The sequence below is a fragment of the Hyperolius riggenbachi genome, chromosome 4 (genome assembly GCF_040937935.1).
Source record: "Hyperolius riggenbachi isolate aHypRig1 chromosome 4, aHypRig1.pri, whole genome shotgun sequence".
NCBI classification, from domain to species: Eukaryota; Metazoa; Chordata; class Amphibia; order Anura; family Hyperoliidae; genus Hyperolius; species Hyperolius riggenbachi.
Genome location: NC_090649.1, coordinates 21,990,166 through 22,017,116, shown reverse-complemented (window position 1 = coordinate 22,017,116; position 26,951 = coordinate 21,990,166). Strand labels below are relative to the sequence as shown.

The 26,951-nt window shown below is 46.4% G+C and overlaps 2 protein-coding genes across 2 annotated transcripts in view; both read right to left on the bottom strand.

Moving 5' to 3' along the window:
* Window positions 1-14,027, bottom strand: part of LOC137504572 (vomeronasal type-2 receptor 26-like) — a 66,026-nt gene extending 51,999 nt beyond the window's left edge. Inside the window, exons 1-2 of the mRNA XM_068233154.1 lie at window positions 14,019-14,027; window positions 9,164-9,388 (exon numbers count right to left, since the gene is read on the bottom strand). Of these exons, the coding sequence (XP_068089255.1) occupies window positions 9,164-9,388; window positions 14,019-14,027 (234 nt within the window). The remainder of the gene's footprint in view (window positions 1-9,163; window positions 9,389-14,018) is intronic.
* Window positions 14,028-14,112: 85 nt separating this feature from the next.
* Window positions 14,113-26,951, bottom strand: part of LOC137504571 (vomeronasal type-2 receptor 1-like) — a 51,731-nt gene continuing 38,892 nt past the window's right edge. The window contains exons 4-5 of the mRNA XM_068233153.1: window positions 16,863-17,648; window positions 14,113-14,139 (exon numbers count right to left, since the gene is read on the bottom strand). Coding sequence (XP_068089254.1) covers window positions 14,113-14,139; window positions 16,863-17,648 — 813 coding nt within the window. The remainder of the gene's footprint in view (window positions 14,140-16,862; window positions 17,649-26,951) is intronic.

The window sequence follows — 26,951 nt, the reverse complement described above, 5'->3', positions numbered from 1 at the left end:
AAAAAAAAAAAAGTGAAAAGAGAAGTTGTGTCCAGAATTTTGTTCAGTACTGTATATACTTCTTCTTCTTCTTCTTCTTTATCTTCTATATCTTCTTCTTCTTCTTCTATATCTTCTTCTTCTTCTTCATCTTCTTCTTCTTCTTCTTCATCTTCTTCATCTTCATCTTCTTCATCTTCATCTTCTTCATCTTCTTCATCTTCATCTTCTTCATCTTCTTCTTCATCTTCTTCATCTTCTTCATCTTCATCTTCTTCATCTTCTTCTTCATCTTCTTCATCTTCATCTTCTTCATCTTCTTCTTCTTCTTCTTCTTCTTCTTCTTCTTCTTCTTCTTCTTCATCTTCTTCTTCATCTTCTTCATCTTCTTCTTCATCTTCTTCATCTTCATCTTCTTCATCTTCTTCTTCATCTTCTTCATCTTCTTCTTCTTCTTCTTATTCATCTTCTTCATCTTCTTCTTCTTCTTCTTCATCTTCTTCATCTTCATCTTCTTCTATATCGTCTTCTTCGTCACTTATTTCTCTTTTCATTTTTTTTTTTTTTAAAGAAATGCAGCTATTTTTGAGCGTAACAACAAATAGCTGGTGGCGCACGCATGTTGGAAGCGCCATTGTATGTGCTCCCTGGCAGTGGAAACACACAGACAGCAGGAGGTAAATTTAGCAGCAGGAGGAGGAGGATGAGTGTGTGGCAGCATGCAGTCAATGAGGCAGGCAGCGTGACATAATAGCCCTGGTACCTAGCGGTGATACCATGGCTGTAAATAAACACAACATGAGGTCCCAGACAGCGGTCGTGCAGCCCACATTGTGTCCAATACACAACTGGGACAACACAGTTTTCAACCCGGGCACCTCAGAAAAATTAAACCTTTTTTTGTAATGGTTTTGTAGTTTTGGTTTTACAACCAATTACACAGATATATAGCTATTTTTTGACGTAATAGCTGGTGGCAGAGTGGCAGCAGAAGGTAAATCTGTGTACCCTGGCGGTGGGAAACACAGACAGACAGCAGCAGCAGCAGGAGGAGGAATGGAGGAGAGTAATTATGTGAGCAGCTATTGTTTGACGTAATAGCTGGTGGCAGTGTGGCAGCAGAAGGTAATTCTGTGTACCCTGGCAGTGGGAAACACAGACAGACAGCAGCAGCAGGAGGAATGGAGGAGTAGTGTGAGTGTGGCAGCAGGTAGGCAGCGTGACATAATAGCCCTGGTACCTAGCGGTGATACCAGGGCCGTAAATAAACACAACAGGAGGTCCCAGACAGCGGTCGTGCAGCCCACATTGTGTCCAATACACAACTGGGACAACACAGTTTTCAACCCGGGCACCTCAGAAAAATTAAACCTTTTTTTTTTTTAATGGTTTTTTGGTTTTTGGTTTTACAACCAATTTAGCTATTTTTGGACGTAATAGCTGGTGGCAGAGTGGCAGCAGAAGAAGGTAATTCTGTGTACCCTGGCAGTGGGAAACACAGACAGACAGCAGCAGCAGGAGGAGGAATGGAGGAGTAGGCGAGCAGCTATTGTTTGACGTAATAGCTGGTGGCAGAGTGGCAGCAGAAGGTAAATCATCTGTGTACCCTGGCAGTGGGAAACACAGACAGACAGCAGCAGCAGCAGCAGGAGGAGGTATGGAGGAGCAGTGTGAGTGTGGCAGCAGGTAGGCAGCGTGACATAATAGCCCTGGTACCTAGCGGTGATACCAGGGCCGTAAATAAACACAACAGGAGGTCCCAGACAGCGGTCGTGCAGCCCACATTGTGTCCAATACACAACTGGAACAACACAGTTTTCAACCCGGGCACCTCAGAAAAATTAAACCTTTTTTTTTTTAATGGTTTGTTTGGTTTCGGTTTTGCAACCAATATAGCTATTGTTTGACGTAATAGCTGGTGGCAGAGTGGCAGCAGAAGAAGGTCATTCTGTGTACCCTGGCAGTGGGAAACACAGACAGACAGCAGAAGGGCAGTACACAGCAGCCCACTGTAGGTGTAAAATGTGTGGCTGCAGGCGACGTAATAGTCAAAGTGAACCAGGCTGGCTTAGTGAGCAGGAGCCAGGAGGTGGTAAAGGGTGGTAAGGCACATTAACGATGGTTCCGGCAGCCAGTTCATGTCCCCCTCTCGCCGACAACAGGGGCCAGGAACTCGCCTTCCACCCACGCCTGGTTCATCTTGAGAAACGTCAGTCTGTCCACAGACTTGTGAGACAGACGTGAGCGTTTCTCGGTGACCACGCCACCAGCTGCACTGAAGCAGCGCTCGGACAGCACGCTGGAAGGGGGGCAGGACAGCACTTCCAGGGCGTACTGCGCTAGCTCGCTCCAGATCTCCATGCGCTTGACCCAATACTCCATGGGATCAACAGGGGCATCGCTGTCAAGCCCGCTGTACGACCCCATGTAGTCAGCCACCATGCGGGTCAGGCGCTGGCTGTGACCGGAGGAGGATGCTGCTGCATGCATCTCCTCTCTAGTCACTGCTGCCGGAGCCTCTACAGTCCTGTAGAGCTCGTGGCTGAGAGACAGCAGGTCTGTGGGGCGCTTGCTGCTGCTGGATGCAGGCACCTGCTGCTGCCTCTGTGCTGGCTGCTGGACAGTGGGGGTGGAAGGCTGGGGGAAGGCTTCCTCCAAGCGCTCAACAAGGGCCTGCTGCAAGCTCCTTATTTGTTGCGCTGGGTCTCCTCCTGCAGGCGGCAGGAACTGGCTCAACTTCCCCTTGAGGCGTGGGTCCAACATCATGCTGATCCAGATGTCCTCCCTCTGCTTCATCTGGATCACCCTGGGGTCCCTGCGCAGGCACGCCAGCATGTGCGCTGCCATTGGGAAGAGGCGGGCCACGTCTGCTGGCACATCGACGTCAGTGCTGTCCTCATCCTCCTCCTCTGCCGCCTCATCCTCTCTCCACCCCCGCACCAACTCAGCTGCGCTGTGCTGATCCCCCTCATCAGCAGCCAGGTCAGGGACCTCCACCAAGTCCTCCTCCTCCTCCCCCTCAGAGGTGGACTGCGCAGCTGGTTGCCGCTCCTGCTGGTCCAAGGCTGCCGCTCCCTGTTCCAGCAAACCATCGAGGGCCCTGTTCAGCAGAGAAACCAGGGGCACCCACTCGCAGACCATAGCATGGTCCCTGCTCACCATGTTTGTGGCCTGCAGGAAGGGAGCCAGCACAAAGCACACCTGCTGCATGTGCCTCCAGTCATCATCGGGGACGATGGACGGGATGTTGCTGGTCTTGTCCCTTCTCCGAGCTGCGGAAACAGTGGCCAGGGCAAGGTACTGGTTGACAGCGTGCCTCTGTTCAACCAGACGCTCCAACATCGCCAGGGTGGAGTTCCAGCGAGTCGGAACGTCAATGATCAGCCGATGGCGTGGCAGATCCAGCTCCTTTTGCACGTCTTCCAGGCTCGCACAGGCTGCAGCCGAGCGCCGGAAGTGACGCACAACATTCCTTGCCGTTTCCAGCAGTTCGCCCATCCCCTGGTAGGTGCGCAGGAACTTCTGCACCACCAGGTTCAGCACGTGGGCAAGACAGGGGATGTGGGTCAGGTTTCCCCTGTCTATGGCAGCAACCAGATTGGCCCCATTGTCGGACACCACCTCTCCGACTCTGAGGCCTCTGGGGGTCAGCCAAATCCTCTCCTGCTCCTGGAGTTTGGCCAACACGTGGGCTGCCGTCAGCTTGGTCTTGCCAAGGCTGACCAAGTGCAGCAGCGCTTGGCAGTGGCGGGCCTTCACGCTGCTGCTGAGGCGGGGGGTTTGGCCAGGTGTGGCGGAGGATGGCAGAGGATCGGAGGAACCCGCTGCAGTTCCCCTGACCCTGCGGGGTGGCACCACCCACTGTGTTGCTGCTGCTGCTGCTGCTGTGCCCGCTGCTGCTCTCCCATCCTCACCCCCTTCCACCAAGCTGACCCAGTGGACAGTGAAGGACAGGTAGCGGCCTGTCCCGAAGCGGCTGCTCCAGGAGTCCATGGTGACGTGGACCCTTTCACCAACCGCGTGCTCCAGCCCTCGCTCCACATTGGCCATCACAAAGCGGTGCAGTGCTGGAATGGCCTTGCGGGAGAAAAAGTGTCTGCTGGGGAGCTGCCAGTCTGGGGCTGCACAAGCAAGCAGCGCCCGCATGTCGCTCCCCTCCTGCACGAGCGTGTACGGCAGGAGTTGGGAGCACATGGCCCGTGCCAGCAAGCCGTTCAGCTGCCGCACGCGACGGCTGCTGGGAGGCAGAGCCCTAACCAGCCCCTGGAAGGACTCGCTCAAAAGGCTCTGGCGTGGCCTTTTGCTGACACGGGAATCACCAGACACAGCGGAGGAGGCCACTGAGGACTGGCTGCCAGAACAGGCCTCAGTGTCGGCGGCAGGAGTTGCAGAGGGGGGAGGAGCAGTGCGTTTCCGCACTCCTGCTGGTGCTGCTGGAGGAGCAGGAGGGCGGGTGGCTGCTGTTGCTGCTGCTGAAGGCTGTGCAGTGATGGGTGTGGTGCCACTGCCAGCACCAGATGCCTTCAGCCTCTGGAACTCCTCATGCTGGTGGAAATGTTTAGCCGCAAGGTGGTTGATCAGCGAGCTGGTGCTGAACTTTAAGGGGTCTGCACCTCTGCTCAACTTCCGCTGACAGTGGTTGCAAGTGGCGTACTTGCTGTACACAGTGGGCATGGTGAAAAAGCGCCAGATTGGTGACAGAAACATCCCCCTACGGCATGGAAGCGCTGCTGCCTGTCTCCCTGTGGTGGTTGGGGGGGGGGCTTGGGTGCGGCTGGTGGTGGTACTGGCTGATGCTGCTGCTGCTGCTGCTGAGCCTGAGACACCAGCAGGCTGTGGGTCGCTGCCAATGCTTGCAATGATGCGCCTCCTTGCAAGGCCCACAAGCGCATCCTCCTCCTCCTCCGAGCTGCTGAGGACGACATCCCCTGGAGGTGGTGGCACCCAGTCTCTGTCTGTCACCGGGTCATCAACATCATCCTCCCCCTCCTCAAACATGTCCTGCTGGGATGATGACCCCCCAAACTCCTCTCCTGATGCATGGATGGGCTGCTTGACTGTCGCCACAGTCTTGCTGTCCAATCCCTCATCCCCCAAAGTGCCCATCAGCATCTCCTCCTCAAAATCGCCAACAACAGCAGACAATTGACTCATCATGCCTGGGGTCAAAAGAGTGCTGAATGAGAGGTCGGCGACTGACGGTGAACTGGCCTCCTCCCCAGACCCTGCTGGGCGGCTGCTGCGAACAGGGGTGGTGGTGGTGGTGGTGGTGAGGGTGGAGGCCTCGGATGCAGAGCTGATGGCGGGCTGCTCATCCTCCGTCATGAGTTGCACCACAGTGTCTGCATCCTTTTCCTCAATGGGACGTTTCCGACCCGGCTGGAGGAAAATCGGAGCAGGTGCTACACGCTGCTGCTGCTGTGTCTCTGCAGCGTGAGTTGCAGATGCTCCTGCTGGGCGGCGCCCAAGGCGTCCACGGCCAGTGGCTATGGGAGGAATGTTAGCCACTGACGCTGCTGCTGCTGCTGCGGAACTGTGCATGGTGGCGCGCCCGCGGCCGCGGCTTGCCACAATGCTGCTCCCTCTCCTCCTGATTCCCTTGCTGCCCTTCCCCTTGCCCAAACCGCGCTGGCTGCCACTTCCAGACATCTTCAATGTTTTGGGCGTATAGACAAAAGTTTTTTAAAAGGGCGGGTGAAAAGTGGGGTACTTTAATGGAGTGGGTTGGTTGGTGAGGTGACTGAGTGAGTGTCCCCTAGTACAGTAAGTAAGTAGTAACAGTCAGGAAGTACAACTAGCAGTTACAATAATCAGTAGTAATCACAAGTAAATTTAGTGTGTGTACACTCAGACAGTGAGTGCACGCAGGCAGGAGCTAGTAGCCTATGAACACAGTGACTGAGTGTCCTAGACTCCTAGTACAGTAAGAGTAAGTAATAACAGTAAGTAGAACTAAATAATTACAATAATCAATCAGCGATCAGAAGGAAATGGAGTGTGGGTGTGTGTACACTCAGACAGTGAGTGCACGCACGCAGGAGCTAGTAGCCTATGAACACAGTGACTGAGTGTCCTAGACTCCTGGTACAGTAAGAGTAAGTAATAACAGTAAGTAGAACTAACTAATTACAATAATCAATCAGCGATCAGAAGGAAATGGAGTGTGGGTGTGTGTACACTCAGACAGTGAGTGCACGCACGCAGGAGCTAGTAGCCTATGAACACAGTGACTGAGTGTCCTAGACTCCTAGTACAGTAAGAGTAAGTAATAACAGTAAGTAGAACTAAATAATTACAATAATCAATCAGCGATCAGAAGGAAATGGAGTGTGGGTGTGTGTACACTCAGACAGTGAGTGCACGCACGCAGGAGCTAGTAGCCTATGAACACAGTGACTGAGTGTCCTAGACTCCTAGTACAGTAAGAGTAAGTAATAACAGTAAGTAGAACTAAATAATTACAATAATCAATCAGCGATCAGAAGGAAATGGAGTGTGGGTGTGTGTACACTCAGACAGTGAGTGCACGCACGCAGGAGCTAGTAGCCTATGAACACAGTGACTGAGTGTCCTAGACTCCTAGTACAGTAAGAGTAAGTAGTAACAGTAAGAAGAACTAACTAATTACAATAATCAATCAGCGATCAGAAGGAAATGGAGTGTGGGTGTGTGTACACTCAGACAGTGAGTGCACGCACGCAGGAGCTAGTAGCCTATGAACACAGTGACTGAGTGTCCTAGACTCCTAGTACAGTAAGAGTAAGTAATAACAGTAAGTAGAACTAACTAATTACAATAATCAATCAGCGATCAGAAGGAAATGGAGTGTGGGTGTGTGTACACTCAGACAGTGAGTGCACGCACGCAGGAGCTAGTAGCCTATGAACACAGTGACTGAGTGTCCTAGACTCCTAGTACAGTAAGAGTAAGTAATAACAGTAAGTAGAACTAACTAATTACAATAATCAATCAGCGATCAGAAGGAAATGGAGTGTGGGTGTGTGTACACTCAGACAGTGAGTGCACGCACGCAGGAGCTAGTAGCCTATGAACACAGTGACTGAGTGTCCTAGACTCCTAGTACAGTAAGAGTAAGTAATAACAGTAAGTAGAACTAAATAATTACAATAATCAATCAGCGATCAGAAGGAAATGGAGTGTGGGTGTGTGTACACTCAGACAGTGAGTGCACGCACGCAGGAGCTAGTAGCCTATGAACACAGTGACTGAGTGTCCTAGACTCCTAGTACAGTAAGAGTAAGTAGTAACAGTAAGAAGAACTAACTAATTACAATAATCAATTAGCGATCAGAAGGAAATGGAGTGTGGGTGTGTGTACACTCAGACAGTGAGTGCACGCACGCAGCAGCTAGTAGCCTATGAACACAGTGACTGAGTGTCCTAGACTCCTAGTACAGTAAGAGTAAGTAACACCAGTAAGTAGAACTAACTAATTACAATAATCAATCAGCGATCAGAAGGAAATGGAGTGTGGGTGTGTGTACACTCAGACAGTGAGTGCACGCAGGCAGGAGCTAGTAGCCTATGAACACAGTGACTCAGTGTCCTAGACTCCTAGTACAGTAAGAGTGAGTAAGTACAAGTAGTAACAGTAAGTAGAACTAACTAATTACAATAATCAATCAGCGATCAGAAGGAAATAGAGTGTGTGTTGTGTGTGTACACTCAGACAGTGAGTGCGCACACGCAGGAGGTAGTAGTAGCCTATATGAACAGTGACAGTGAGTGTCCCTACGGGTACAGTAAGAGTAAGTAGTAAGTAAGTACAACTAACAATAATCAAACAGTAATGAGAAGGAAATAGAGTGTGTGTACACACAGACAGTGAGTGAGTGCACACACGCAGGAGCTAGCTAGTAGCCTATAAACAGTGACAGTCAGTGAGTGTCCTACTCCTAGTACAGTATAACTACAATACTATTAGTAAAGGACAGCAGAAATACTGGTATAGAATATGAGAGAAATAAACAGAGGACAGCTGCCCACAGAGGCAAGGCCCCCCTGAGGCCTAAACCTGTAAGCTTGCAGCAGCTGCCTGTCTCTAATGTAACACACAAGCTACTAACTAAAATACAATGTCTATCTAACTAACAACAATATAGGTGTATATGGCAGGTGTAGGTGAGCAAAAACGCTAGGTAAATGACCACAATAGAGCACTTGCTAAGCCAAAGCACAAAGGAGCAACTCTCTCTCTGTACAAGTCTCAGGCAAGCATGGAGAAACGGAACATGGCGGCCGCTATTTATAGGGTAGGGGCTGGCCAGGGTCCCCCTCTGTGATTGGCTGCCGTCAGAGGGCCTGGGAGCCCTCTGATTGGCTCTAAGGACATCAATCTGGGCTATGACGCTATTCGAGCTCGGTACCGAGCTCGAATAGCGCCGGGTGGCTCGAATAGCTCGAATAGTGAATGGGCTATTCGAGTGTACTCGGATAGCCCATTCGAATAGCTCCAGCTATTCGGAGCTCGAATACCGAGCTCGAATAGCTGAAAAAGAGCTCGAATATTCGAACTACTCGAATATTCGAGCTCTGCTGAGCACCACTGCTGAACAGTGGCAGTGAATGCAACTAACTGAAGTTGATCATTGACACTGGCTAATGAGCTGAATACAAGTGATACAGTAAAATAATAAAGAACACAAAAATTAGTGGACAGTGGTCTACCTGCACTAATAGGCCAGTACAATGTCACTGACTAAACTTAGTAACTGAACAATGGCAGTGAATGCAACTAACTAACTGAAGTTGACCACTGGCTAATGAGCTGAATACAAGTGGGATACAGACAGTAAAATAATAAAGAGCAAAAAAATTAGTGGACAGTGGTCTACCTGCACTAATAAGGACAGTACAATGTCACTGACTAAACTTAGTGACTGACCAGTGGCAGTAACTGCAACTAACTGAAGTTGATCACTAGCTGGCTGGCTTAGCTAGCTAACAAGTATACAGTAATAGAGCAGAAGAATCAGTGTGAAGTTGAACCTGCCTGCACTAAGCACAGCAAATCAAATAATGCTCGTTAATCACGGCTATTCCATGATCACGGAAATTATCCGAGCACCACTGCCCAGCACCGGATGTCAAATGCCCCAGGTACACCCCTGCTGAGGTAGTTAAGCTGCTCAACCTCTGCTTTGTTAGATCTTTGCTAGATCACCTGGGTAAATCTGGGATCCCAATGAATGGCTGTGTTAGTACGCAGAAACTGGAGACCATCAGGACCTTCTGCGAAATGTCCAACTTGCAGCTTTTTCATTGTTTTATTAGGCAATATTATGAAGTTCAATACACTGAAGTGTGCTGCTACAGATCCCCTCTCATCAAAGTGTATCAAGTCACCACCGCTGGTATTAAATACAACTTTTTTTACATATGGGTGGAGCTAGAAGAAAGAAAGTGAAAGAAATTACATCCTAAAATATACTGAACAAAAGCAGCGAAAGACAATTGAATAAACTGTTTATTATTTCGCCCAGCACTTAACCAATCCAAGCTTAACCTTCCAGCTGAATCAAGGACTTTTACTTGAAGAATACAGTTATAAATAAATGTATATATTAGAGGTGGGACAACAAATCCGCCAAATCCCTTGAATCTTGTAAAAGATTTGAGATTCGTTCATCTGAATCCTGACGCCATGACTCTAATCCAACAAATCCCGCCACTGTGTCCTCTGCTCATCTGCCGCTCCTCCAAGCTCCTCTGCTCCCCCCCCCATGCGCCTCCACTCCCCCCACATACATACAAGCAGTGGAGGACGTGAGGGAGGGGGCTAGCTATACTAAAGGCACCTTTACCTAGCTATCTATATGGGGGCATATATACTTGGCTAGCTATATAAGGGGCATCTTTCCCTAGCTACCATTTCCGGGGGCTCCTTTACCTAGCTACCTATACCGAGGGCACCTTTACCTAGTTACCTATATTGAAGGTACCTTTACCTAGCTTCCTATACTGGGGGCACTTTATCTAGCTATCTATACGGGGACAACTATACCTGGCTACCTATACTGTGATACACCTTTACCTAGCTACCGATGTGGGGGGTCAACTATACCTGGATACCTTTGCCTGATTACCTATACTGGGAGTACCTGTGCCTGGCTACCATCATGGGAGCAGCTATACCTGGTTATCTATACTGGGGCAAACCTGTGCCTGGCTACCTATACCGAAGGTACCTATACTGGGGGCACCCATGTCTGGCTACCTATAGTGGGGGTACCTATGTCTGGCTACCTATAAGGGGGCAACTATACCTGGCTACCTTTAAGGGTTCAACTATACCTGGGAACCTATAAGGGGGTATGTGGGAGAGTTGGCAGGCACTCGGGTTATGCTGAAATTTGCAGGCAATTGTATGCTAACACCCACCTAAACTATGTGCTCAAGACTAAAATCAAAGTCCATGCAAAACATCCAAGAGGTATGAAAAGTCTGGCACTATAGTTTATTAGCAGCAAAACAAGAACAAACATTGTGCAGCATGATGCAGTTGAAATAACATTGCGTGCAGCTGAAGACTGACATACATTAAAAATGTGTTCTTACAAAAATATATATTCACAAGGATGTTCAAGGTGCTGTACCTGGGTGTAGGGAGGTGGCAGGTGTGGGCGCCAATGGGTGCACAGCCTTACGACCGTTTCGCAGGGCTAAACGCCAAGCTTCATCTGAGGTGTGGTGTGCACATCAACTGGATCAACTGCATCATGCTGCACAATGTTTGTTCTTGTTTTGCTGCTAATAAATTGTAGTGCCAGACTTTTCATACCTCTTGGATGTTTTGCATGAACCTATAAGGGGACAACTATACCTGGCTACCTATACTGTGGGCACCTATGACTGGCTACCTGTACAGGAGGCACCTATGCCTGGCTACCAATACTGAGGGCACCTATGCCTGCATACACAAACACGGGGGGGGGGGGGGAATTATAGCTGCCCAGAATTCCCTGTCAGACTGGGGCCAGTGCAGTATCTGGAGATAGGAACAAGTTGAGACACCAGAATATTTGCAGGCATCTTGCAGCTCACAGCACTCCTTTCTTTCCCTGCTACAGTAGACTTTGGATGGAGCAGCTGTGTGTGTACAGAGCATGGAGCAGCAGCGTGTGTACAGAGCATGGAACAGCTGTGTGTGTACAGATCATGGAGCAGCAGTATGTGTACAGCGCATGGTGCATCAGCGTGTGTACAGAGCATGGAGCAGCAGCGTGTGTACAGAGCATGCAGCAGCAGCGTGTGCACAGAGCATGGAGCAGCGGCATGTGCACAGAGCATGGAGCAGCAGCATGTGCGCAGAGCATGGAGCAGCAGCATGTGCGCAGAGCATGGAGCAGCTCTGGGGAACTTATCAGAGTCAGGTATGAGCACAGCCCTGTGCCCTGCTGTGTGAATGAATCACTTTCCTCTTCATTAGCAATGTAGACTGTCCTCATTATTATCTGCATCCAAACTGCTCCTGATCGATCTCGTTGTTGACCGGGAGCAGATCGTACATTTAGGAAATAATTGTCAGATCCTGTCAGTCGGGAGGGAAATTGCATTACGTGTGCCCAGTGTGATGTCCTACCATATTATTATACTGTATTGTGTGTGGCTGAGGGAGACTTTCAGGAATCCCCCCCTTGAAAATTCTGGGTTTGCCCCTGGCCTGGGTACCTATACACGGATAACATAATTCTTATGTACAGGATTCGTGAGATTCAAACATTTTGAGATATTTGAGAACCTTTTTAGATTCCGATTTAAAGAAATTGTGGATTTATCCCACCTTTAGTATATATTTTTATATAAACGAGAATCATTAATTAAACATTTACTTGATTTTAAAAAATAATGATTTCTCTCTATATAAGGAGCTATTGATTATAAATAATCTGTGATATAACACATCATTTGGCATTTCTCACTAATATATATTAAACTCTTTTCCGTCTGAGGTCTGAACAAAGACTCCATGATCTCCATTTATTTGTGTGATTGGATTTAAAGAGACTCTGTAACAAATTTTTTATCCTTATTTCTTCTATCCTATAAGTTCCTATACCTGTTCTAATGTGCTCTGTCTTAATGCAGCCTTTCCTAGTTGCACAGTGGCTGTATTATCTCTGTTATCTAATCTAATCTTCTTTCGTCTGACGGCTTTGTTGGGCTCAGGCACTCAGGCTGGAATGTGCTAATCTGCTTGTGATAGGATAGAATCTATACAAACCCTCTCCAGGCCCCCTGCAGTCTCTGTGTGAGTCACAGACTGAGCTACTCTCAGCCTATCACACTCTGGTTAGCAGCCATGTCTTTTGTTTGTAAACACTGCCTAAAACTGGCAATTACAAGCCAGGATTGCAGCAGGGAGTGGCAGAAACAGCACAGAGGGGCCCAGAAGAACATAATGAATAGAATGGTATGCTTTTTATTGTAAGAATTTTAGAGTACAGATTCTCTTTAAGGTCTAGAGATTCTAGGTCTTCTTCAATATGAGGATTAGAGATGGTCCGAACAGTTCGCCTGCAGGAAGTATTCTACGAAGATTGGCGTGTTTGCCGTTCGCATTGAACATGATTTATTTATTTTTTAAATGTGTTTGCATTTTTCCCATAGACTTAAATTGCAGGCGAGCGGCCGCCAACTTTAGCAGTTAATAGCAAAGCCCCCTTACATGCTATAAACACCAGATTTGCAGAGTATGTGAATAGGAACAGTGGGTACACCAATGGTGAGCCATGGAACCATATTCAAAGATGCATTGAGCTCTGCTATACTTAGAGCTGTGTGCGATGAGCGGTGGTGTTGGGTGTGCGGGGATCTTCAATCAATGTAACAAGAAGGTCGCAAGATAAGAGGATATTGGCGTGGGACCTTTTTCCGAGGATATTGGCGTGGAACCTTTTCCGGGGATATTGGCGTGGGTCTTTTTCCGAGGACATTGGCGTGGGAGCTTTTTTTTAAAGTATTTCTGGTTAATTAAGATTAATAAAGGACTTTACTTGTTGTTGTGTTTTTATTTCATTTAACCCTTTGTGGAAATGGGTAAGAGGTACTTTGTACTCCTATACTCATTTCTCCTGGTAGGGGGTGGGCATCTGGGGGTCCCCTTCTGAAAGGGGACTCTGAGATGCCACCATGAACCTCCCAGGGCTGGTATAGTCAGGGTGCGAAGCCCCACACGACTGGGGCTCCACAATCTGGCTATTCCAGTTTGAGGGACAAGGGGTAGGCTTGGGAGGGGGGAGCCCACATCATTTTTTTTTAAATGTACCCCTCTGAACATTAAAAAAAAAAAGTAAAAAAAAAAAATAGGAAAAGTTGCCAGGGATCTTTATACAGCCATATTGCGGCTGTACTGCGATCCTTGGAGGAGTTTCCAGGGGGTCTGTACGCATTGTGTACAGAACCTCTGGAAACACCGTCATGAAATTCATTGCTCTTTCTTTTGATATATGTAAATTTACACTACCGTTAGGTTTGCTACATTATCTGTCATTTACAACATTTAAATGTATATTTTTTTATTCCTATGAAATTTGAAAATCGATTTTCTCAAAAACTATAAGGTCTTTTTGAAAAAAAAAAAATGTTCTCTTGTACCCACTGTCCCTCTTCACATACCCTGAAAATTTGGTGTTTCTAGATACTGTGAATGTAAATAAGGGAGCTTTGCTATTAACCGTTAAAGTCATCGGCCGTTGGCCTGCCATATAAGTCTATGGAGCCCGATGCGAACAGCAGGTTCACGAATTTTGGAAAATTCTATGTCCGCTACATCTCTAATGACGATCTCTAAATAGGAATTGATGAAATCATGGACTTGTACAACTACAGATAAGTGGAGTGTTGCCATTAGTTGTAATTTTTTTTTTTTTAGAAATTGGTGAAGTGAAGTTCCTGGAATGCTTCCACGTTTATGAATTTCCTGCTTGGAGTGTTGACATGGCAATGATGTCACTTTCTATTGAATTTTCATATGAAATTTTTGTGATTGTGCATATATAAGCTTGAAAAAGGGTTACCCGAAACATCATCGCTGTACAGTTAAAAAAAAAAAAAAAAAAAAAAAAAAAGGGGTGGGGGAACATTTTGAATACAGGAAATACTCACTGCTTGTCATGAGGAGTTGGACTTGTCCCAAACCTGTCAAAGATGTAAAAACAATACTAGGTACTGTGAGTCATAGCTAAATAGGAAAAAATTCATTCAGGCCTGGTGCACACCAAAAAACGCTAGCAGATCCGCAAAATGCTAGCAGATTTTGAAACGCTTTTTCTTATTTTTCTGTAGCGTTTCAGCTAGCATTTTGCGGTTTTGTGAAGCGTTTTTGGTGTAGTAGATTTCAGATATTGTTACAGTAAAGCTGTTTCTGAACAGCTTCTGTAACAAAAATGCCTGCAAAACTGCTCTGAACTGCCGTTTTTCAGAGCGGTTTGCGTTTTTCCTATACTTAACATTGAGGCAGAAACGCATCCACAATCCAAAAAATGCCTCACCCCGGGAGTATGAGTTTCTGCAAAACGCCTCCCGCTCTGGTGTGAACCACCCCATTGAGATACATTGACCAAGCGTATCCGCAGCCGCAAGTGGCTGCAGAAACGCTGAAAAAGCCGCTCGGTGTGCACCAGCCCTTAGGCCTAGTGCACACCAGAGCGGTTCGGCAGCGTTTTTAGATCCGCTTGCGGGTGCGGATCCGCTCGGGTAATGTATTTCAATGGGCTGGTGCACACCAGAGCGGGAGGCGTTTTGCAGAAACGCATACTCCCGGGCTGCTGCAGATTTTGGATTGCGGAGGCGTTTCTGCCTCAATGTTAAGTATAGGAAAACCGCAAACCGCTCTGAAAAACGGCACTTCAGAGCGGTTTGTCAGGCGTTTTTTGTTACAGTAGCTGTTCAGTAACAGCTTTACTGTAACAATACATGAAATCTACTACACCAAAACCGCTACACAAAACCGCAAAACGCTAGCTGAAACGCTGCAGAAAAAGAAGAAAAAGCGTTTCAAAATCTGCTAGCATTTTGCGGATCTGCTAGCGGTTTTTGGTGTGCACCAGGCCAAAGGGCCCGTTCACACTGCACGCGTTTCCATATGCGTTTTGGAAACGCGTGCGGGGGGGCCGACACGCAGGACATCAGACATTGCATAGAGTGCAATGTCTGATGTTCACACAGCATGCGTTCCGGACCTGTGCGGTCCGGGAACGCATGCTGCACGCAGATTTTACAAAAACGCGCGGCTGTCCCATTCACTTTTCAGTGATGGGATCAGCCACGCAACGCATACGAACGCGGATGGCGTGCGTTCGTACGCGTTGCGGTCCGCATGCGTTGCGGTCCGCACTTTGTAGTCTGAACGGGCCCTTATAGTGCATTTTATATTACAGCAATTGCACATTTTGAATATTTGCATATATGTGTAAACAGATGAAGGTTTATGGTTTTAGTTTTATTGGTCAGCCTACTGGTCAGCAGTGGCTGGATAGTGTAATGGTTAAAGAGACACTGAAGTGAAAAAAAAAATGATGATATTATGATTTGTATGTGTAGCACAGCTAAGAAATAAAACATTAAGATCAAATACATCAGTGTAATTGTTTCCAGTACAGGAAGAGTTGAGAAACTCCAGTTGTTATCTCTATGCAAACAAGCCATTAAGCTCTCTGACTAAGTTAGTGTGGAGAGGGCTGTTATCTGACTTTTATTATCTCACCTGTAAGTGAACTGTTTACTTTTTCTCTGCTAGAGGAGAGGTCATTACTTCACAGACTGCTCTGAAAGACTCATTTTGAATGCTGAGTGTTGTGTAATCTGCACATATTATAGAATGATGCAATGTTAGAAAAAACACTATATACCTGAAAATAAAAGTATGAGAATATTTTCTTTGCTGCTAATCTTCTAGTAATTATTCATAGTACACAACCAATTCACTATATCATATTTTTTTTTTTAGCTTCAGTGTCTCTTTAAGGGCTCTGCCTCTGACACACGAGACCTGGGTTCAAATCTTGGCTCTGCCTGTTCAATAAGCCAGCACCTATTCAGTAAGGAGTTTCTTGGGCAAGTCTCCTTAAAGAGACTCCGTAACAAAAATTGCATCCTGTTTTTTATCATCCTACAAGTTCCAAAAGCTATTCTAATGTGTTCTGGCTTACTGCAGCACTTTCCACTATCACATTCTCTGTAATAAATCAATGTATCTCTCTCTTGTCAGACTTGTCAGCCTGTGTCTGGAAGGCTGCCAAGTTCTTCAGTGTTGTGGTTCTGCTATGAACTCCCCCTTCCAGGCCCCTCTATGCACACTGCCTGTGTGTTATTTAGATTAGAGCAGCTTCTCTCTTCTCTCTTATCTTTTACAAGCTGGATAAATCGTCCTCTGAGCTGGCTGGGCTTTCACATACTGAGGAATTACAAACAAGGGCAAAGCTGTTTGCAGGAAGAAAAGAGCAGCCTGAAACATGGGGGAAAGAAACACACAAATGATCTCTTGAGATTCAAAAGGAATGCTGTATACAGCCTGCTTGTGTATGGATGTATTTTTCTATGTGTGGACATACTGTACATCAACCTACTTCCTGTTTTGGTGGCCATTTTGTTTGTTTACAAACAAACTTTTTAAAACTGTTTTTAACCACTTTTAATGCGGCGAGGAGCGGCGAAATTGTGACAGAGGGTAATAGGAGATGTCCCCTAACGCACTGGTATGTTTACTTTTGAGCGATTTTAACAATACAGATTCTCTTTAACACTGCTACTGCTTACTGAGTGCGCTCTAGTGGCTGCCTCGCAAGTGCTTTGAGTCCGACGGGAGAAAGGCGCTATGCAAATACTACAATTATTATTACTGATGGACTTTTCATGTTTACCTTCCATGGTTGGTGGGATCTCCTGAAGCTCTGTAGTTGGCCGTGTTCTTTATAAGAAAACAAGTCATGTAGGGCATGGGCCACAGCATAGACTGCAGAGTAGATGCTGAAGGTGTTGGCAAAGTTATTCACATCATAGTCAGAAGCGTCCACCTGACTGAGAAGGTCCTTTTCAGTACAGGGTCTGTAATTTTTACTTGCATTTCCAACACAACAATAAAAATAGTTTTTCCATATAGTAGACAAAACCTGTACATGTGGGTATTTGTGAGGGCCGGCACTGAGCAGGTACTCCCTCAGCCCTGGAATATCTCTTCTGGGCGGAGACATCATCAGTGATCTGTTTAAGGCAATCAGTGAATTGGGGTTGTATGAAAAGCGAATGGCTGGGAAGATTATGACCTTCCTGAAATTAAACTTCCTATACAGTAATTGTTCCAGATCAAAAACACTCCTAGAATTTCCAAAAAATAAAACAACACTGCAGCTGGTTTTAAGCATTATATATACATTTTTTGAAAATTCCAGCTCTCGCTTTCTCCTTTTCTTAATAGTTTGCATGAAAGCTACACAGAGGCCGCTCTGGATGATCTCCTTGTGGAGCTCCATGCTGGACCTCTGGCTGCTGTCTTCACTTGCCACCACAATCCCCACCCAGCTCCAGCCAAAATGCTTCAGGAGGAGGACAATGGCTCTATGCTGGGATCTCTCATCGGGAACCGTGCGGTAAAAGTAGGGGTAGAGACTCTTGTCACTGAATATGGAGTCCATCGCTCCGTAACTGATCTGAGGAGGAAAGAATAAAGTGTGAAAGAAGTTATAGAAGTCTGAACTCCTGCATACACTCTTGTATAGTCCCTAGTGTTCCATTCCTCACACTTTAGTATCCTCTGCTCTCTGTCCATCCGTATGTCTATATCCCTGTTTGATTGTCTGTAACTGTCAAAAACCTGCTCGGTTCTTGCCTTTTTCATGATTGCTAACTCAGTAAAGGATCAGCCTTTAAAGAGACACTGAAGCGAGACTAAATCTCGCTTCAGCTCTCATATATAGCAGGGGCACGTGTGCCCCTGCGAAAACGCCGCTATCCCGCGGCTAAACGGGGGTCCCTTCACCCCCAACCCACCCCCCGCAAAAGTTGGTTGCAAAGTTGGTCGTGAACTTTGCTTCCTGGAGGCAAGGGCTAACGTCCGCCCTGCCTCCAGTCGCGTCTATCAGACACGCATGGCCGCCTCTCCCCCGCCCCTCTCAGTGAAGGAAGACTGAGAGGGGCGGGGGAGAGGCGGAGATACTCGCTGACAGACGCGTGTGGGGCAGGGCTGCGGCGGTTAGCCCTGCCCCAATGCGGAAGCGCTCCCCCGCATTACGGAGGGGATTTGGGGGGACAGGGACCCCCGTTAAGCCACGCTAAAGCGGCGTTTTAGCAGGGGCACACGTGCCCCTGCTATATATGAGGTCTGAAGCGAGATCTATTCTCGCTTCAGACTCTCTTTAAAGCGTTGCTATCATATAAATCCGGCATAGTGGGGTCTGAACCCTCTATAACAGTAATTATAAATTGATGGTATACCTTGAAATGAATCCGAGTACTCAGTATATGATTTTATATAAAAAATTGTATTTGCTTATCATACAGCATATACCGTATTTCGCGCCGTATAACACGCTCCGGAATATAAGATGCACCCAGGTTTAGAGGGCACAAACCAGGGAAAAAATATATGTATACATAACCTGGTGCGCCCATATTCCAGGAGCGTCTTATACATGTTCTCCCCCAAATGGTGCCATCCAGTGTCCCACATATTTACCTCCTGTGTCCCACAGGTGCCCTCCTGTGCCTCACAGGTGCCCCACAGGTGCCCTCCTGTGCCCCACAGGTGCCCTCCAGTGCCCCATAGGTGCCCTTCTTTGTCCCCAATCCCTGGTGCCAAGTGGGTGGCAGCTCTCTCCCCTGTGTCTATTGTAACAATAGTTCAGGCAGCCGGTGTTCCAACTAACTAGCATACATTGACAAAATGCCGGATCACATACCATATGGCCGCCGGGATCTGTGCGGTGTAATACCATTTCCCATGCTGCCTCTTCTTCCCCGTGTTCCCAATGTCTCTATCACCGCTCCCCATGTGCGTGAGTAAAATATCGGGCACCCGGACTTCCGTACTGCATGGCCGCGAGATCACAGTCCTGTCTTCTGTGCGCGGCTCGTCATCAGAACAAGCCTTTGAATCGAGCTAGCCGCGCACAGACTGATCTCGCGGCCATGCAGTATGGAAGTCCAGGTGCCCAATATTTTACTCACACACATGTTGAGCGGTGATAGAGACATCGGGAACACGGGGAAGAAGAGGCAGCACGGGAGATGGCATTACACCGCACAGATCCCGGCGGCCATATGGTATGTGATCCGGCGTTTTGTCAATGTATGCTAGTTAGTTGGAACACCGGCTGCCTGAACTATTGCTACAATTAGTGCAGTGAAAATACACACAGGGGAGCGGGCACACAAATGCAGGGAATCCCCGACGTGGCGACGGTTCATATCGGCGGGCGTTCAGAGGTCGGGGATTTCCTGCCTTTGCCGTATAAGACGCAGGGACTTTTTCTCCCCATTTTTTTTTTTGGGGGGGGGGAAAGTGCGTCTTATACGACGGCAAATACGGTATACAAAATATGAACAGTTCCAAGTAGTGTTTCCTTCTAACAGTATTCCACCACATCAAGGCTTTATAGCCAAGCGATCATCAATCTTCTAAGTACATTCAAAAAAGAATATCACAGTTGTGTTATGTAGAATAAGATCAAAAGTAGTCTCATCTGTATCAATTACTGTGTATCTAGTAGCTGTGTAAAACTTGTAGCAATCTTCTTAACCTCCTTGCCGGTCTAAAAAATCCGGCAAGGAGGCAGCGCCGCACATTTTTTAATTTTTTTTTTTTTAAATCATGTAGCGAGCCAAGGGCCAAGGGCTCGCTACATGATAGCCGCTAAGCGGCGGCATCCCCCCACGGGATTTCCTGCAGGGCTTCCCCGGTCGCCATGGCGACGGGGCGGGATGACGTCACGGACGTCATGGACGTCGGGACGTCATAGGGAATCCCGATCCGCCCCTCAACGCTGCCTGGCACTGATTGGCCAGGCAGCGCAGGGCTCTGGGGCGGGGGGGAGCGACTCGGCGCGGCGGATTGCGGCGGATCGGCGGCGAGTGGCGGCGATCGGAAGTTACAAGCAGCTAGCAAAGTGCTAGCTGCTTGTAACAAAAAAAAATTATGCAAATCGGCCAAGCGGGGCCTGAGATATCCTCCTGCGCAGGTTACCCCGAGCTGAGCTCGGGATAACCGGCAAGGAGGTTAAAGAAATAGCATAAAAATAGCTTCTAAAAAAACTTCTTGCTAATATCGTAACAGAACTTAATGCTGAAAAATTAATAAAGTAAATCACCAGAATATTAAGCATATCACCCCTTCTCTGTCATCTCTTCAGCATCTAGAACCACGTGTGGGAAGGTAGCCTCTGCCTCATGTGTCTTCTCAGGAGATTGTTGGGCTTCTGCAAACTGTGAGCTTTCAGCTCCTACTTTTATAGTGATTGGATGCAATATGGCTGCCTAATCTGGAATTTCCCTGGATCCCAGGTTCTGATTGCGTCAATGCTTTCTCATGTTCTGAATACCTAAATCATAATATTATTGTTTATAAATTCTGATTAGGTCATTTCAGACGCAGTTAATTAAAAATGGACGTCACCAGCCATTTTGTTTGCTGGTTGACTTTTTTGCCCCAGACATTAAGACTACACAATGTCATTCATAACGCATTTCTGATAATGTATTCTTCTGCTAATTAGTTTGGAATTTGTCTGTTCTTTCCCAGAAATAAGATTGGTCAGGTTGACACTGTAAGAGTCTTCAGCAATTTAAAGTGAACCAGCGGACTAAAAATCGACTCAGCAGCACTGAAAAGGCCTGGTGTTTCTTTAACAGTATCATAGCATCAGAACTTTGTTTCTCTTATCCAAGCCTCATTTTTAGCTGCACAGAAGAAAACTGCCAGGGCTTTTTGCCCCTGATGCTGTGCAAAGCATGATGGGATTTCGGATGTTGTTGCTCTCGTTTTTTTTTACATTTTGAATTTGACATTTGAAGCCTAGTGTGTGCAGCTGGGAGGGGTTATCAGGACACAGGACAGTTGGAACTGTGTCTCCTGCTCCTTCTCACCTCCTTTCAACCAAAAAGATGGCTGCCCCCATGACAAAGATGGCAGCCCCCATGAATCACAAACATTTGCCTGTTCTTTTAAAACAGGGTGGGTAAAAAATTATATTACCTATCTATTCTAATTAACATAACTAATGTAACTTAATGACAGTATGTTTGTTTAGGCTGAAGTTCCCCTTTAAGGCTTATTGAAGCATACAGGGTTTCTAATATACTCATTTAATTATAAAGCTTATTATATAATTCTTCTTAAAACAATTAATCATATAAGATATAATTGCACATTAAAATGTAATAATATAAAATCATGTTCTATATATTTGTCTTTCTGATGAAGAAATAAATATAATACTTTCACCCGGCAGATGTCAGCATTTCATCATGTAAATAGCAAGCTGTATTAATAATATTGTATTATTGTATATGGCATAATTGTCCAAAATACGGGACAAAAGAAAAAACCTTACAAACTTGTATTGACATTCCAAAGAACAATCAACAATCAAACAACAACTTTGTGGAACACAGCTAATGTGTTTTGAATCTTTCACTGCAGAATCCAGGATTTAAATGTATTTCAAAGTATTAAATTATTTTATATGTAATTATGGGTTTTAACAATAACTATTTCTTTCTTTAGAAGGACTGTATTGATTATTAATATTTAGATTAATAATATTTATGTGTAATAACTGAGCAAAATGTATATATATGTCTGCTGCAGTAATGTGACTTTTAAAACTTGATTTTCTGTCTTTCACACAGTATCTATAACTAGAGATGTCGCGAGCAGTTCGCCTGCGAATGGTTCCAGGCGAACTTTGGGGGTTCGCGAACTTTTGCGGAAGTTCGATTCGCCCCATAATGCACTATGAAGGTCAACTTTGACCCTCTGCATCACAGTCAGCAGGCATATTGTAGCCATTCAGGCTACACTAAGCCCTGGAGCCCCACCCCCCCCTTATATAAGGCAGGCTCCGGTGGCCATTAGCCTCACTTGTGTGCCTGCTAGAGACAGACTAGGGACAGCTGCTACAGACTTGTTCTTCTAGGGACAGATTAGTTAGGTTCTTGGCTGCTTATCTTGCTCCTGGCTGATTATTATTGCTTGTATAGCACCCCTCAACAGCTCTTTTCAGAGCTCATCCTGTACTTTTTTTTTTTCTGTGTGTCAAACTGACACTTTTGTTGCATGCACAGCCTTGCTAATTCATAGTGTGTGTGCCACTGCCAGCAACCCAGCACATTCAGTGACTACCTGTGTGTGTGACAGGGAGCTGCACATTGCACTACCCAGTGCTGCATATACCCAGTACCTGTTGTGTTTACTTAACCCACCTCGCCATCACTGCATATACCTAGCTTTGTGTTGAGTGAACCCAGCTCACTGCATCTAACTACCTGTTGTGTTGAGTGAACCCAGCTCACTGCATCTAACTACCTGTTGTGTTGAGTGAACCCACCTCACTGCATCTAAGTACCTTTACTGTTCAGTGAACACACCTCAATGCATGTAACTACCTGTTGTGTTGAGTGAACCCACCTCACTGCATCTAACTACCTGTTGTGTTGAGTGAACCCACCTCACTGCATCTAACTACCTGTTGTGTTGAGTGAACCCACCTCACTGCATCTAAGTACCTTTACTGTGCAGTGAACCCAGCTCACTGCATCTAACTACCTGTTGTGTTGAGTGAACCCACCTCACGGCATCAAAGTACCTTTACTGTTCAGTGAACCCAGCTCACTGCATCTAACTACCTGTTGTGTTGAGTGAACCCACCTCACTGCATCGAAGTACCTTTACTGTTCAGTGAACCCACCTCACTGCATCTAACTACCTGTTGTGTTGAGTGAACCCACCTCACTGCATCTAAGTACCTTTACTGTTCAGTGAACCCAGCTCACTGCATCTAACTACCTGTTGTGTTGAGTGAACCCACCTCACTGCATCCAAGTACCTTTACTGTTCAGTGAACCCAGCTCACTGCATCAAACTACCTGTTGTGTTGAGTGAACCCACCTCACTGCATCTAACTACCTGTTGTGTTGAGTGAACCCACCTCACTGCATCTAAGTACCTTTACTGTTCAGTGAACCCAGCTCACTGCATCTAACTACCTGTTGTGTTGAGTGAACCCACCTCACTGCATCCAAGTACCTTTACTGTTCAGTGAACCCAGCTCACTGCATCTAACTACCTGTTGTGTTGAGTGAACCCACCTCACTGCATCCAAGTACCTTTACTGTTCAGTGAACCCACCTCACTGCATCTAACTACCTGTTGTGTTGAGTGAACCCACCTCACTGCATCTAAGTACCTTTACTATGTCATATGCAAACTGCGCCCACTTTGTTCAACCTGTCCCTTTAAATCATTACTGTAGAGTATTCGCTATCAAAAGTCCACCGATTAAGATATAAATGTTATTGTATGACAGCGCTCCTCTTCTTAAGTCCTTGTACCTAGAAAAGATGAACACATCTAGACATAGTGCATTACTGCTATTTATCAACTGTTCCTTTAAAAAACACCCATCAAGTGCCAATCTTGTGTTCACTCGTGCTCCAGTGTATAAATTCCACCAATCTCTTAGCAAGATATGAGCTCACCAGATATATGCCACCTCACAAACCAGGTGGGTCTAGCGTATAAGAAACTCCACTGCGATCAGAAGTTTTCAATTTTCAAACAGGTATTTTAATCCAATTTCCTCAATAAAATAATGAAAAACACATAGCATAAAATCCTTTTTAAAATTAAAGTTCCTGCGCTTTATTGCGCACTCACATAATCCTCAGTAGGTTCTAGGCATGTAAGGTAGATCAGGCTCCTGTCCCAGTGATGCACCCTCAATCACGGCGTCCCGTTTTCCATAGAGGTAGTCTCACTGCAAACTCAGATGCGCCCGGCCACTACCCGTTCTGCTTCCTGCTTCCTGTGACGTCAGACGCTCCCCCTTACGCGTTTCGTCCCCTAGGACTCATCAGAGGCTGACGTCTCAGGAGCGCCCGACGTCTTTTATCCCCATACCAATGCGACTGCGCATATCCCTCCGTCATCAATTTCCGCGCTTGCGCGCTAGAATCCGTAACAGCTCCACTATTTTTACGTCTATCCGTATGCTTCCCCACTGGGCATGCGCATTATGTCCCAGTATGTAGCCTGGATCGAATGCCGCATAATGTTAACCTAATTCATATATAGGATGGTTAATCCTAGTTCTCTTGCCCTCTGCTGGTTAGTGAGCTGATTACAGCTTGCACAGTTAGTATTACTGAAGAATTATAATAAATGCAACCATAATACTTCTTAAATAAAATTTCCTAAAAAGAATTTTCATAATTTTAAAACATTGCACTCGCCTAAAACACCGGACTTAACTTTCTATGTATAATTAGGATATTTATTTTCACCCTGTTTGCTCTGGACTCTAAGTTTTTTCCAGCATTAACCATCCAACTTCCAATCGTTCAAGGGTGCATCAAAGTGCACAGAGTACACATTTGATCATCGCTAGGCATATCTTACATATCCATTATCTATTATATCTACCTATCTTACTTCATATTACATTCCATACGTGCTTCTATGTGGGTGTCCCTTAATGGCCCCCATTTACATGACTCCATTACACTATATGGGGAGAGAATTTTGTGGCCCCTACTATAGAATCAGAATCAGAATCAAGTTTAATGGCCAAGTACAGGGGTTGTACCTGGAATTATTCTTGGCACAGACAGGCTCGAGTAGTGCGAAAGACAAGTTATGCAGATATGCAGTATTGTACAAGTTATACAGATATACAGTATTGAGGACAAACAGATATACAGTAAGTAGAGTAATTTAAAGTAGGGAGGGAATTGGAGTAGTTTTAATGACTCTAGACTAGTTGGGGTGATGTAACATGGGTGGGCTAACTACCCAGGTGTGAGTGCTGGAGCAATGTGGAGGGTAAGTTGAGGAGATCAATGGCTTGGGGAAAGAAGGTGTTCCTGTGTCTAGTGGTCCTGGTGGGTAAGGACCTGTAGCGGCGGCCTAAAGGGAGAAGACTGAAGTAGCGGTTTCCAGGGTGGGTGGGGTCGCCTGGTATCCTAGCGGCCCCCGAACGCAGTCTGGACGAGTAGAGAAGGTTGAGTGGTGGGAGGGGAGTGCCACCACTCAACTCAACTCAACAACCAGCGTGTTTCCACCCCTATGTGGTCCTCAATCATATATGAACCCCAAACAAAAAAAAGAAAAGAGAGACTACTTGACCCTTGGTTCCCCTAGGGATTCGGGCCACATAATTCTCAACTTCCACACTCAATTATACATGATTTTTTATGCCCCAGTGCTGGCCTCTGTCAGCATAACAGAGGGGGGTTCCTAATAGCCTTGCCAGATGCTATGGGGCCCCCTGTACCCTTATCTAGGGTTGTCCCCTATGTGTCCCCTTTGTTTATATTGAATGGGGGGGGGGGGGGTTATTGTCTGCATAAGAGAAAAAAAAGGGGCTCATAGGAACCCCAGCTTAACATAAATTCTCTCCCTTCTTTGTTGAATATCAGCCATCCTTCCAGCCTGTTGTTATCCTATTACTCAGTGGCGTAGCTAAGGAGCTGTGGGCCCCGATGCAAGTTTTACAATGGGGCCCCCCATGCACTCTATACATAGCAATTGAAACGGCGCACTAAAAGCTGCCAATGGCAACTACAGTGTCAGAGGTGCAAGAAGGGGATGGGGAATAGTTTATTAATGATTACCACTATTCAAAGTATATATATAAATGATTATTATGAGCACAGGACCAATATAGAGCTAATACTGTCGTTGAGGGAGGGCCATTCGGGGCCCCTCTGGCCCAAGGGCCCCGATGCGGTCGCTACCGCTGCACCCCCTATTGCTACGCCCCTGCTATTACTCCTGTCAGGCAACAAAGGGGTAGTTTCTTCAGAATGGTGCCCCCATTATAGGTCATTAGTGATGTAGCAGTTTAGGTCAAACTCAACATTGAGCCCTCCTGGAACCAAAGTCCCCAGATTAAATATCCACCTTCCCTCAGCTTGTGGTACATCCCTGACCAGGCTTGATCCCCGCCATCTCTTAGTATGTGCCTCAATCCCCATGAATTTTAATCCACTGGGATCATTATTATGGAATATCCGGAAATGGTTTGACACATTATGGGTTGCTAGGCCTTTAATGATGTTAGCTACATGCTCTCGAATTCTCTCACATAGTTTCCTAGTGGTTCTCCCCACATATTCTAGGTTGCATGGGCATTTGAGTAGATATATGACCCCTTTGGTATTGCAAGTGATGCATTGTTTCAATGTAATTTCTCTCCCACTGTTGTTAGATATGAATTTTTCCCCCCTCAGTGGTTGTGCCTCCTTGCAGCCTCTGCATTTCCTGCATGGAAAGAAGCCTTTTTGGCCCAATAAATTTCCCATCCTCACCGGTGAAGGGTTGATAAAGCTGGTCACAAGTTTTGATTTTAAATTTGGGGCCCTTTTATATATAAATCCAGGTTTTTTTGGAATGGCATTTCTAAGGGTGCCGTCTAGTTGCAGTATGTTCCAATGTTTCCTGACAATGGCCTCCACTTCCCTATATTGCATGTTGTAGTCCATCAATAAATCAAATTCCCTATTTCTTCCCTGTGCTCCATTTTCTCTGTTTGTCAATAGCTGGGCTCTTTCCAGTCCTACCACTTTCTCCATCTGTAATTCCAGGTCCTTCCCACTGTATCTCTTCTCCATAAACCTATTGATCAAAATCTGACTTTGGTTTCTATAATCCCCCACCTCAGAGCAGTTCCTTCTGATGCGCATAAATTGTCCTTTTGGAATGTTTTCCAACCATTTTTTGTGGTGGCAACTCCCAAGTG